Source organism: Vipera berus (assembly GCF_964194415.1).
Source record: "Vipera berus genome assembly, chromosome: Z".
Lineage (NCBI taxonomy): Eukaryota > Metazoa > Chordata > Lepidosauria > Squamata > Viperidae > Vipera > Vipera berus.
Genome location: NC_138205.1, coordinates 14,829,062 through 14,842,860, shown reverse-complemented (window position 1 = coordinate 14,842,860; position 13,799 = coordinate 14,829,062). Strand labels below are relative to the sequence as shown.

The 13,799-nt window shown below is 44.3% G+C and overlaps 1 protein-coding gene across 2 annotated transcripts in view; it reads right to left on the bottom strand.

The window, feature by feature from the left end:
• Positions 1–4,496: 4,496 nt before the first annotated feature.
• LOC308678447 (BICD family-like cargo adapter 2) overlaps positions 4,497–13,799 on the bottom strand; it is a 30,446-nt gene continuing 21,143 nt past the window's right edge. The window contains exons 8-10 of one of the 2 annotated variants that reach the window (XM_081345648.1): positions 10,332–10,452; positions 7,945–8,128; positions 4,497–5,340 (exon numbers count right to left, since the gene is read on the bottom strand). In XM_081345648.1, coding sequence (XP_081201774.1) covers positions 7,955–8,128; positions 10,332–10,452 — 295 coding nt within the window. In that variant the 3' untranslated portion in view covers positions 4,497–5,340; positions 7,945–7,954. The remainder of the gene's footprint in view (positions 5,341–7,944; positions 8,129–10,331; positions 10,453–13,799) is intronic. The other variant, XM_081345649.1, reaches the window with a different exon arrangement.

The following is a 13,799-nucleotide window of genomic DNA, read 5'->3' as shown; positions in this document are numbered from 1 at the left end:
CGGCGGCGGCGGCTGCCTTCCCTCCTCGTCCCCTGCCGGACGCTGCTCTGGCCGGGATCAGATGACCGACAGGTCCCCGCAGCCCGCGGCTTCCTGCCTCTCCCCTCCGACGGCCGCGGCTTCCCCGCTGGAACGCCAAAGTAGCGTTCGAACCAGGCGGAGGGAGAGCGAGGGGCGGAGCCCGCCTTGTAATGGGCGGCGCCTGTCCTATAATGGGCGGTGCTTAGCGACGGCGGCCCGGGGCTGGGCGGGGCCGGGAGAAGAAGGGGGGGTTGGTGGTAATAAAGAGGAGGCGGGGCTTGGAGGAGTCGCCGGGCCCGCCCCCTTGCGGGGAGGAGTCAGTATGACCGCGCGCGGGGTCCTCTAGGTCAGGGGTAGGCAACCTCGGCTCTTTTATGACTCGTGGACTTCAACTCCCAGAATTCCTGAGCCAGCCTGGCTCAGGAATTCTGGGAGTTGAAGTCCACGAGTCATAAAAGAGCCGAGGTTGCCGACCCCTGCTCTAGGTTAAAGATGCGGACCGTTTTGGTTTGTTTTTTCCCCCCCTTTAATTAATTGATACGAGATTTATTTATTCAGACGTGCAGCCCGAGCAGTCCAGCCGGATTTCCCACTTCGAGGGTTAAAACGCCTGCATATGCGGCAGCGGGCCCCAACCTGGCGCCCACAGACGGGAGGGGACTACAATGGCTATCCTCCCCGGCCTGGCAGGGAATGGGAATCGCACGCATCTGGAAGCCGCCTGCTTAAGGATGGCGGCAGCCGGCAAAAGGGGCCGCCAAGGTTGGCCTCCCTGAGTCCCAGAGGCAAAAATCAGGTTTTATTTCCTTCTCCACCCCCTGTTCGGCGAGGATGCGGAGAAGAGATGGGCGGGCTTCGTGGACATGGGTGGGGATGCGACCCAGGGGAAGGTGGCACGCATTAACAAAAGGGCGGAAAAAAAATACATTTCAGGGTGTGTCTTATTTGGCTGCGTCCAAATACGCGTCTCTGGACGAGGTTTCGCCTTTTAACAGCTGCGCTGGGCACAGCAGTTTCCTTTGTAGCAAGCACCTCAACCGGGAAACTCTGGGTCGCAGCTTCCAAATTGGTGGCTGGCGTTGCCTGGATTTGGAGCAACCTTTGGCAGAAAAGAGCCCCAGGCGGGGACAGCAGCTCGGTTGATCTCCAAACAGTTCAGTGGAATTGGAGCTGATGGATGGGGGACCACAAGGAAATCCCAAGACTAGCCTGGGAAGAGGGGAGGAAAGCTTTGCAGATGTCAGTGGCAAACTGCTTCTTTTTTACTGCCAAGAAAGGAGGGTGGATGTGTCCCCCCAAGGTACCAGAAATAAACCAGATTTTTTGTAACTTTTTTGCCAGAAGAAGGCATTGGCAGAGGATCCCCACCACAGGGTCCTTCCCCCCCCCTACCCCCCACCGCCTCTTTTTCCTAGGATCTGAGGCGTTCAAAGGTTTTCTAAATAATCTACATCTGTGTTTCTCAATCTCAGCAACGTTCGATTGTGTGGACTTCAACTCCCAGAACTCTCCAGCCAGCATAGCTTAGTTTAGCATAGCTAGCTGGCTGGGGAATTCTGGGAGTTGAAGTCCACACATCTTAAAGCTGCTGCGATTGAGCAGCGCTGATCTAAATGCAGCTTCCTGGTTTGAGAGAGGAGTGGTGGGGTGGGGTACGGATTGCCCATGCCTGTGGCTGTTTGCTTTGACCATCTGCCTGACCCATCCGTTCTGCATTCCTCTCCGGAGGGTTGGGATGCCAACTGCAGCCGCCCCCTCGGTTTTGCAAGAGTCACACATTGTTCTCTGCTCAGGCCCACCATGAGAAAAAGAAAATGCCACCCAGAGGGATGCAGCTGGTGCAGAAAGACCAAGGTGCCCACAGCCCAGCAACTGAGGCACAGTTAGAATCACAACTTTTACTACTGTAAAATCAAAGGGCAGACTCAGTGTCTGTGAGCTTGTATTCAAGTCTCGTGAAAAGGGGGAAAAAATAGATCACTTTGGTTTAAATCCTTACAGTTGGTAACAGTGTAACTTTTTAACTCCTTAGGAAATTCTTGGCAAACTCTGTTTTCTCTTTGGATCCCTATTGGCATTATTTTGTTCCCAACCTTTATTTTAAACATTAGGATTGGGGGGAGGGGTGTTCCTGCTCTAAACAAGAATAACAAAAAAGCTATCAAGATTAAAAACAACACAGACACAGAACTATCCCAAATACAGGTAGTCCTCGACATACGACCACAATGGAGCCCAAAATTTCTGTTGCTAAGCAAGATGGTTATTAAGTGAGTTTTGTCCCATTTTCTGACCTTTCTTGCCACAAGTAAATTACTGCAGTTCTTAAGTTACTGACATGGCTGTTAAGTGAATCTGGCTTCCCCATTGACGTCAGAAGGTGGCAAAAGGCGATCTCATGACCCTGTAACCGTCATAAATACAGGCCAGTTGTCAAGTGTTCGAATGTTGATCGTATGGCCATCAGGATGCTGCAACAGTCATAAGTCACATTTTTTCAGTGCTGTTGTAATTCTGAAAGACCCAGCAGGGGATCCGAAGCAATTTAGGGTGCTCTGTGTGTGTGTGTGTGTGTGTGTGTGTGTGTGACATTTCAAAACATGCTTGTGCAAGTGAAATGGAAGACTACCTAAACTCACCCCAGATTATGTTTTTCAGCAATATATGGTCGGTTTTGTTCAAACATGTAGAGTTAGAACAGAAGGATGCAGAATCCTTTCACTGGCCTCAATTTGTTTATTATTTATTTTTAAACAAATGTATATATAACCACCCAACTCATACAGAGTGACTCTAGGTAGCAGTTACGTCAGTTACTACACTGCACTGAATGGATTTTGTACTTCTTACGTCCCACAATTCTTCCGATAGGAAACAGGAGACCCTGAGTTCACATCTGAGCCTTAACCATGAAAGCCAGCCAGCTGACTTTGAACCAGTCACTCTTGCTCAGACCAACCCACCTCACAGGGTTGCTGTGGGGAAAATAGAAGGAAGATGTGTCGCACTTGCTTGTGACAGGTTGGCCTTGACTTATGAACACAACGGAGCCCAAAATGTATTTAAACATCTTTCAGGAGGCAGCTGAACCAGGACTGGCATAGATGCAAACCCTTATGAGATGGTAAATAAATATGAGGTCACTGCAGCATGAGCAGAGTTCCAAAGTCTGGTCATAAATTCTCCTCTGAGATTCCTGAGTATATTGTGAGACTCCTTCCCCGTCTTGATCTGTTGAAGAACCAGTGTTGTAAAGCCCGTGTTTCCAACAGAAGCCTCAGAGAAGTGTGAAGGGCACACTTTAATTAAATCTTTATTAAATCTGTATTAACAAATTTACAACAAAAATACTCTATAACAATATAGAATTTCTTCTTCATAGATAAATAAATCTCTGTTTGGATCCGGCCCGTCAGCTTTGGTATTGAAACCGGATATGTATATCTGTATGTTAAATAGCAATAGAAATTATACATGCAAAATAGTGTCTTGTTTCTTGTTTGCATGCAACAAGAAAGGGGAGGAAGAAGAGGAAAGAGCATTACTGCCCCCTGCTGGTATTCCTGCAACATGACTGAATCTTATCTGCAAAAATATATGCAGATTTTTTTAGAAGCCACAAATGTACCGATATATACTTTATATAAAAAAGCAAGTTATAGAAAAAAACCTCAATCAGCCTTCCCCAGTTTGGTGTTCTTCTGATGAGTAGGGGCTACAGCAGCGTTTCTCAACTATGGCAACTGAGATGTGTAGAACTACAACTCCCAGAATTCCTCAGCCAGCATGGCTAGCTGGGGGATTCAGGGAGTTAAAAGTCCACACATCTTAAAGTTGTCAAAGCTGAGAAATACTGGGCCACAGCATCCAGAATTCCCAGAAATATGGCAATATTGGCTAGGAATTCTGGGATTTACAGTCCCAAAACAGCCAGAGGGAGGCTGCTACAGGTTGATCTTATTGAAGAGGACATCCTAATGCAGGGGTCTCCAAATCTGACAACTTTAAGACTTGTGGACTTCAACTCCCAGATTTCCTCAGCCAGCCATGCTATTGGGGAATTGTGAGAATCCACAAGTCTTAAAGTTGTCGAGTTTGAAGACCTCTGCTCTAATGCATTGAAGAATATAATACTGGTGCCTTTTCAAAGGATATTCTTATGCCCTTGTTCCTGTGCACTATTTCAGGTGGAACTGACAAAATACTTTGTCCTCTGTTTGACAGGATTTTAAGAATCTGGCCCAAAGTCTCTTTATTTCCCATTATCCATCCTATTTAAATATCAAAACCTTGGATACATTCTTTGGTATTCATTCTTTAAGGCAAGAAGAGAATCTTGAGGCTGAACTCAATGCTTCTCAGAAAACACACTAGCAGCTGACCTCAACCCAAGGGGAAATTACTTTTTTTTAACCATGAAAAGTAAAATAGGGTCTGCTGCAAAGAACAGTTTGTCAGAGGGTATCCATGGGATGTGGGTCAAAAATTCAAGATGGCCGTTGCGTGAGTGAAGCTGCCATCTTGATTTTTTTTTCATTTCCCCCTCCAGGGACATTCCTGTTTTGCCAGCAGTTGTCTCCCACTTGAAAGAAGTGAACATTGCAAGTCGTTCTCAACTTACGACCACAACTGAGCTCAAAATTTCCATTGCTAAGCAAGACCGTTGTTAAGTGACTTGTGCCCCATTTTATGACATTTCTTGCCACAGTTAAGAAAAACTGGGCAGCCTTTTCTGCCTCTTTAAGATCCTTTGAGGAAATATATTTTTCTGCCCTTTTAATATTTCCTTCTCTGGGGGGCTGACTTCCTACACGTTGTTAAGTGAATCACTGCAGTTGTTAAGTTAGTAACATGGTTGTTAAGTGAGTCTGGCTTCCCCATTGACTTTTGATCACACGACCCCGGGACACTGCAACCATCATAAATATGAACCAGTTGCCAAGCATCCAAATTTTGATCACATGACCAAGGGGATGCTGCAATGGTCATAAGTGTGAAAAATGATCATAAGCCACTTTTTTCCAGCGCTGTTGCAATTTTGAACGGTCACTATGGTTGTAAGTTGAGAACTACCTGTAATCTATTTCTTCTTGCAAGGCAGGAACTTGAGATTAATATCAGTCTTGATTCTAAGAAAAAGTGGAGGATCAGAAGCCAGATTTCTAGGCCTATTCCATCAAATGCCAGGCGCTGGGACCTGTGGATGTCTCCAGGCTTGCCTTTCCGGAATAATCCACTTAGCTCAGTCATGCCTCCAATTGGCCAGAAGAGGGTGACCTTAGAACTTGGAGCAGAGATTGGCCAGCTGCTGTTGGAAACCTAGATGTGTTTTAAAAGAGAGACCAGAACAAAAGTTAGTGTTTTACAAATCTGCTATACCAGTAACTACTACGTAACAAGAATTGCATTCAATTGCATGCCTTTAGTTGGCATCCAGTTTGGGCCACCACATTACATAAAAGACGTTGAGACTTTGGGGGGGAAAAAAGTGCAAAGAAGAGCAACTAAGATGATTAAAGGCCTGGAGACTAAAACATACGAAGAATGGTTGCAGGATTTGGGTACGGCCAGTCTAAAGAAAAAAGGACTAGGTGGGACAGGATAGCAGTATTCCAGTATCTGAGGGGCTGCCACAAAGAGAAGGGGGTCAATTCATTTTCCAAAGCACCTGAAGGCAGGACAAGAAACAATGGATGGAAACTAATCAAGGAGAGAAGCAACTTGGAATTAAGGAGAAACTTCCTAACAGTGAGGACAATTAACTAATGTAACAGCTTGCCGTGAGAAGTTGTAGGTGCTTCATCACTGGAAGTGTTTATGAAGAGACTGGACAGTCACTTGTCTGAAATGGTATAGGGTCTCCTATTTGAGCAAGGGGCTGGACTAGAAGACCTCCAAGATCCCCTCTACCTCTCTTCTGATTCAAGATTCAATCCAATGGCCAACTGATGCCATCTGCTTGATTTGACCTACTTTCAGACTGGAATATTCTACCTAGCTCTTGTGGTTACTTCTTGGATTGTTTTCAATAGTATTTGAATTGTGTCAGCTGGGAATTATTGGTCTGAATATCTGAAAAGCATCTGGCTTCATGTTATTGTTACAGGCTCAATCGGGGGCAATTTAAGACCTGTGGACTTCAACTCCCAAAATTCCCCAGTCAGCCATCCTGGCTGGGGAATTCTGAGTTGGACATACCTAGACTAGATAATTCTAAGACATGGAACCTCCAGCTGCTCCAAGTTAAGTATGACTGTAATTCATGTATCAGCAGATGAAGATTTGATTGAATTGGATGCCCCAAACATGCCTTGAGATGACCCAATTTTGCTAACTGAGAAAGGCCAGGAATCCTATTGGCATGCTGCCAACCTTGAAGGCTGTCCTATGTTAAAGAAGAACACGGATGCTCCTCTATAGAAGTATGGATGGCCAACCATATTCCCAGGAACTTCCTGTCTCTTTTCCAATGGTCTACATCTACCATTAGGTTATGGGTGCTTGTAAAGGAATTCTTGGAGCCATAATTGACATGGATTCCTCTACAAATGTATCTTGGGATGCATTTGGCCAAACATGATATTGGGGGTAGGACCTAGAGCAAAAAAAGGTAACGGTTTCCTTGTCAGTTGTGTCTGACTCTAGAGCACGATGCTCATCTCTGTTTCTTGGCTGAAGTAGCCAGTGTTGTCTAAAGACAATTTCTGTGCCTATGCACCAAAGGCGCATGGAACGCTGTTACCTTCTCATTAAAGGGGTACCTATTTATCTACTTGCATTTACATGCTTAGGAACTGCTAGGTGGGCAGGAGCCGAGGCAGGTAACAGGAGTTCACCCCATTGCACAGAGCTTGGGTCTCGAACCTGGGCTGTCAGCTTTCCAGCTGACAGCACAGCCCATTTTTCCCAACATCTGTATGAGTGGAACACAGAATAAGAGAACATGTTCTTTGGCTTAGATGGGTTCAAAGTTGCTTAAAATGACTCATAAATGACTTAGATGAGGGAACTGAAGGGGAAATCATCAAAGTTGCAGATGACACTAAACTGGCAGGAGTATCCAACACCCCGGAAGACAAACTCAGGATCCAAAAAAATCTTGACCAACTTGAACAATGGGCCCTATCCAACAAAATGAGTTTCAAGGTGGGGAAAAGCAAAGTTTTGCATTTTGGCAGGAAAAATCAAAGGTACAAGTACAGATTAGGTGAGACCTGGCTTAAAAACAGTAACTGTGAGAAGGACCTTGGAGTCCTAATGGACGATCACTTGACTATGAGCCAGCACTATTCTATTCTAAAAAGAGAGAAGAGCAACTAAGATGATCAAGGGCCTGGAGACTAGAACATACAAAGACATGATAGCAGTATTCCAGTATTTGAGGGGCTGCCACAAAGAAGGGGTCAAATTATTCTCCAAAGCACCAGAGGGCAGGACAAGAAACAATGGTTGGAAACTGATCAAAGAGAGAAGCAACCTGGAATTAAGGAGAAACTTCCTAACAGTGAGAACAATTAACCAGCGGAACTACTTGCCTCCAGAAATCGTGGGCGCTCCATCACTGGAGGTTTTTAAGAAGAGACCAGACAGTCACTTGTCTGAAATGGTATAGGCTCTCCTGCTTGAGCAGGGGGCTGGACTACAAGACCCCCAGGGTCCCTTCCAGATTCTATTCTATTCTATTCTATTCTATTCTATTCTATTCTATTCTATTCTATTCTATTCTATTCTATTCTATTCTATTCCATTCCATTCCATTCCATTCCATTCCATTCCATTCCAAAAGGCTCTTGAACTCATTCAGCCCTTGTCCCTCCAAGATGTCCCTCATAGGAGCCTCTACTGCGTCTCTTATCATCCACTCCAGCCTTTGCATTCACTTAGCCCACTATCCTGCCTTCAGCCATATTAGAAGTTCCACACCTTCAACAATTCAGCTTTTCCGGAAGAATGAGAAGAAGCCTGTGCCACTGGGAATGCTGGCACCAGCCCGAAATAATTCAGGACCCTTGCCTTGTGTCGGTGGCTTTGGTGGCGGGGTGAGGCAATGGCGTTCTTCCCGCTGTTTCTGGAGAAGCTGCTGGTGAATAATATACTGAATATCATCCTGTAGGTCGCAAGGAAAAAAAGAGAATATTCTGATCAACATGAAGGAGAATCCAGAAATCCACTCTTGAGTCTCTGCAAAGCAATATCAGATAGGTTGTCCCATTTTCATTTAAAAGGGTTCATCTGCCTTCTGTACAGATAGTCCTCAACTTATGACCACATTTGGGATCAGAATTTCCATTGCTAAGCAAGGACGTTGTTAAGTGATTCGTGCCTGATTTTATGACCTTTCTTTCCACAGTTGTTAAGTGACTCTGTAGTTTTTAAATTAATCGTGCAGTCGTTAAGTAAATTCGGATTCTCCCTTTGACTTTGCTTGTCAGAAGCCAGCTGGGAAATGGTTGCAAATGGAAAGCACATGATCGTGGGACAGTGCAACCATCATAAATATCGCTGGCAGTAGCACTTAAACTTATATACCGCTTCATAGTGCTTCATAGCCCTCTCTAAGCAGTTTACAGAATCACCATATTGCCCCCAACAATCTGGGTCCTCTTTTTACAGACATGTTAAGGATGGAAAGCTGAGTCAACCTTGAGCTGTTCAAGGATCGAACTGCTGGCAGTCGGCAGAGTTAGCCTGCAATACTGCATTCTAACCAACCGCGCCACCATGGTTCTTTCCGCACATAAATACATGCCGGTTGCGAAGTGGCCAAATTTTCATCATGTGGCAGTGCGGATGCTGTGATAAGGTGTACTGCAAGTGTGAGGACTGCTTCTAAGACACTCTTTTTTCAGTGCCTTTGTAACTTGGAACCATCATTAAACGAACGATTGTAAGTTGAGGACCACCTGTTATTTTGAACAAAAGACACACAATTTTGCCCTTGGAAGACTCCCATTTGTAAAGTATTTCTGCCCCAAATGCTCAAAGCAAAGACAGAAAAAGATTCCTGTGATTTCGTTTTGGCTTTGTGGAAACGAAACGTCATAATTTGGCCCCAACAATACAGTTGCATTATTCTGAAAGTGCTGTTTACTTTTCTCATATAGTTAGAGGCACGTACTTGCGATCGGTAATTTTTGCTCAGGGTTTTGCTCAGCTTCAGACCAAATGCTTAGCTGGTTTCATGTGTAGCATCACAAATCCAACACAGAAACAGAAAAAATATTTTAGCTCCTCACTGATTTGTTTCTGTGATTTTCTAAATTTCTAAAATCTTTCCTGCTATACCTTCCCCCCTCCACTTCATTTTTTTTATTTTGCACTAATAATATCTTAGCATTCCCCTTTCTATAACTCAGGGGTCTTCAAACGTGGCAGCTTTGAAGACTTGTGGACTTCAACTCCCAGAATTCCTCAGCCAGCCAGGGCTGGCTGAGGAATTCTGGGAGTTGAAGTCCACAAGTCTTCAAAGTTGCCAAGTTTGAACACCTCTGCTATAACTCATTTGTTTTTAACTATGGCTAGTCCTCGACTTACAACTTTTCATTTAGTGACCGTTCGAAGAGACAATGGCACTGAAAAAAGTGACTTATGACCATTTTCACACTTATGATCGTTGCAGCAGCCCCGTGGTCACGTGATCAATACTCAGACGCTTGGCAACTGATTCATATTTATGACGGTTGCAGAGTCCCAGGGTCACGCGATCACCTTTTGCGGCCTACCTGACGAGCAAAGTGAATGGGGAGGCCAGATTCGTTCAACAACCGTGTTACTAACTTAATAACTGCAGTAATTCACTTAACGTCTGTAGCAAGAAAGGTTGTAAAATGGGGGCAAAACTCGCTGAAGAAATGTCTCACTTAGCGACATAAATTTTGGGCTCAGTTGTGGTCTTAAGTTGAAGACTACCTTTTAACCTTCAGTAAATATTTCTTTTTGCATTTGCTTGCCTGCAAGCTCCCCTTTTATATCCCATCATTGGGCCTTCCTCGCACCCCCCCACCACCCCCACAAAAAGGGGTCTATTTGAAAAGGGATGAGATTTATTCAGTGAACCTGGAATGCAGCTGGGAATATAGGAAAAGGATAAAAATCCCCACACTCCATTCCGCTATGTCACAAAATGCGTCTGAAACTGAGGCAATGTTGAAGGAGCCAAAGCTGTATCTGAATGGGATTTTTTTTAAAAAGGGGACATCGAAACTGTTACAGTTCCTGACACATGGTTCACAGCTTCCAAACGGATTAACTTTAACGGTTAAACCTCAGGAGGACATGTTTTCTGATGCTTCTGATATTTGCTTACTCACTTGCCAAGCTTCCAGCTCCTGAGTAAGTGCCATCTTCTGGCGAATGACACGCAGCAACTGCTGGCTCAGCGAATCTCGCTCCAGGGAGATTTCCACCAATTCCAATTCTATTTCACCTTTCCTAGCAGGAAAAAAGTATAGTCGTAGTCATACATCTGGAGCACAACGTGAACACCATCGGCATTGATGAAATCCCCATCAGTCAATTTCAAAAGGCAGCTTTACTTGGAACAGTAAGTGTCACCCTGTGATGATACCTTTAACATCATCAAACAACAGCATCTGTCTATCACAGTCCCTTGGGGAAGACTTAAAAAGTAGACAAAAATGACAAATCCTCTCTAAACATCTGGCTGACTGTGTAACTAACCATAATGCTATTATTTTTATATTATAGACAATAAATTAGACTAGAGTGGAGTGGAATAGGGTAGCGTAGCGTAGGGTAGGGTAGGGTAGGAGAGGAGAATAACTTAACTTGGCCAAGTGTGATTAGTGTCTCTGGTGCAGAAGCTCAGAGTGTACATGCAAAGCAACAGTAGAGTAATCATAATGAGGACCCAGATTGTTGGGGGCAATAAGCTGACTTTGTAATAATGCCGCTTGGGGGGGGGGGCGAAAGCCCTAATAAGCAGGCATATACATAGAATGAAGGCTATTGCTAAGCACATTTAATTTGTGCTTAGATTGTAAGCCGCCCTGAGTCTTCGGAGAAGGGCGGGATATAAATGAGATTAAAATAAATAAATAAATAAATAATCTTACCTACAGTATAAGAGGGGTTAGTAAAGAAGGTAAGAAGGATAATGATACTACTGTCATACTACATCAGTAAATACAGGTAGTCCTTGACTTACAACAGTTCGCTAAGTGACCGAACTTACAACGGCACTGAAAAAAGTGACCTGACCATTTTTCACACTTATGACCATTGCAGCATCCCCATGCTCACATGATTTACACTGGGCTGCTTGACAACTGACTCACATTTATGATGGTTGGAGTGTTCCGGGGTCATGTGATCACCAATCCTCTGACAAGCAAAGTCAATGGGGAAGTCAGATTTACGTTAACAGCCGTGTTACTAATTTAACAGCTGCAGTGATGCACTTAACAAATGTGGCAAGGAAAGTCGTAAACTGGGGCAAAATTCATTTTAACAAATTTCTCACTTAGCAACATAAACTTTGGGCTCAGTTGTGGTCCTACGTTGACTGTATACATAGACATTAGACAGCTCTGTGAGAATTAGGTGTTTAGCCGAGCGATGGCCCAAAGGAAAAAATTTGTTCCTTTTGTCTAGTCCAGGGGTGTCAAACTCAATTTCATTGAGGGCCGCATCAGCATTGCGGTTGCCCTCAAGGGGCCGGGTGGGTATGGCCAGGGTGGGCGTGGCCTACTGGGTGGGCGTGGCTAGAGTGCGTATGGCCTACTGGGTGGGCATGGCCAGCTCTACATCGTTCGCATCAAGGGTGCCTATGGGGGCCTGGGCAGGAGTGGGACAGATCTGAGGGTCTCTAGCAGGAGGAGGGTCTCTGGGCCAGGGCCAAGGCAGTGGGGGCCGTTCCCTCGCTGTTTCCAGGATGGCTTCGCGGGCCCCATGAAACCACTTTGCTTGCCGAATCCGGACCCCGGGCCTTGTGTTTGACATGTCTGATCTAGTCGTTTTGACATGCAATGCCCCGTAGCACCATCCTGAGGGGAGGGGTTGAAGTGGTTTATGTCTAGGATGTGAGGGGTCTATAGATATTTTCTCAGACCTCTTTCTGGTTCCTGCAGTATACAGATCCTCAATGGAAGGCAGGCTGGTTACAACTGTTTTTTTTTTCTGCAGTCCTGACTTTCTGCTGGAGTCTGTACCTGTCCTGTTAGGTTGCTGTACCAAACCAGACAGTTATAGAAGTACAAATGACAGACTGAATCATTATTGTGGGAGTTTTTTTTAAAAAAAAAAAACCACAGATACAGTCTTGGCTCATAACACATCAGATTTAACTGTGATTGAAACAAAAAAAGCATAGATGTGGCAATACCAGGAGATAGTAGAATAGAAAACAAAGAATTGGAGAACATCATAAGTATCCAGATCTGAAAATTGAAATCGAAAGAATAGGGCAGGGGTAGGCAACCTCGGCTCTTTTATGACTCATGGACTTCAACTCCCAGAATTCCTGAGCCAGCATGGTCAATTCTGGGAGTTGAAGTCCATGAGTCATAAAAGAGCTGAGGTTGCCTACCCCTGGAATAGGGCATTAAAATGGGTGCCATACCAAAAAATCTTGGAAGGGACTTAGAAAATACAAGCATTGACAATATTTCCATCTGTCAATTACCAAAGGGCAAATCTGATTTTAAGTTATTGGACTGTAAAAGTGACTCTGTGTGTGTGTGTGTGTGTGATGTATTTTCAGACTTGCAAAATTGATGTCAGCCTTCCCAGGTAAACCAGACAGGAAATAAAAATTCTATTTTATTGTAAAACTACACGAAGAGAAACTTGCAAATCTGAAAGTACAGATCTTCCACCACCTCCTTAACACTCTTTTTTTTGGCAGCTGTAGGCTATGCTCCCTCTTATCTGACCAGTCCATAGGCAGCATCTCTTTGGCTGGTCTCCCAAGGTTATTTCCTGTATTATTACAAATACAGATAATCGTCATCATTCTTTCTATTTATTTTCACCTTTCTGAGTAGACATTATTTTGTGGTGTCATAAATTTGTGATATGGCATTTTGGGTAGCTGGCAGTTTCTATAATACAGTACTTGCTAAATGTGTCCTTGGCGGATTCTCCTTTGGTTCTGATATAACCTGGTGCTATGCTATTAAAAAAAAAGCTTTTTAGGGAATGGGCAGCATTTTCAATTGGATTTTCTAGTCTAATAGTATCAATGCAGTTACTTCAAATCTGGTGTAATTGTGTGGCAATTCCATTCAAGGTGTGGTTTTGCGGTTATTTATTAACTCACTAGCAGTAAACATTACAGTTGTTCAAACAAGCAACCTTTGCAGAGTGTATAGTGAAGTCAGCAAGTTTATTCAGGTTGAATAACTTTGATAAGCAGGAAAGGAACACGATTTGGCTAAAATTGGAAAAATTCAAGGCTGATGCATAAAGATTTCCTCCAAGGTCTCATTTCCATCCTTTCAACCTCGCAATTATGCACCATCGTCATAAATAAGGCCACTCGCTGTAAGAAAATGCAATGGTGGCAAAAAAAGGAGAATATTTGTAGCTTAGGGTTGAAATGAGGAGTCCTTGGTGCTCTCTGACCTTGGTTGTTTTCTTGCAGACGTTTCACTACCTAATCTATGTAACTTCATCAGTGCAATGGTAGAGATTATGATTTCGATTATTTCGTGTTGCATCTGCGGCAAAGTACAAATTCTAGCTTTTGTTCTCACAATAATGAGGGAGCCCTAACTGGGATGGAGAAGGGTATCTCCATTCCATAATGGCCTCTGCCA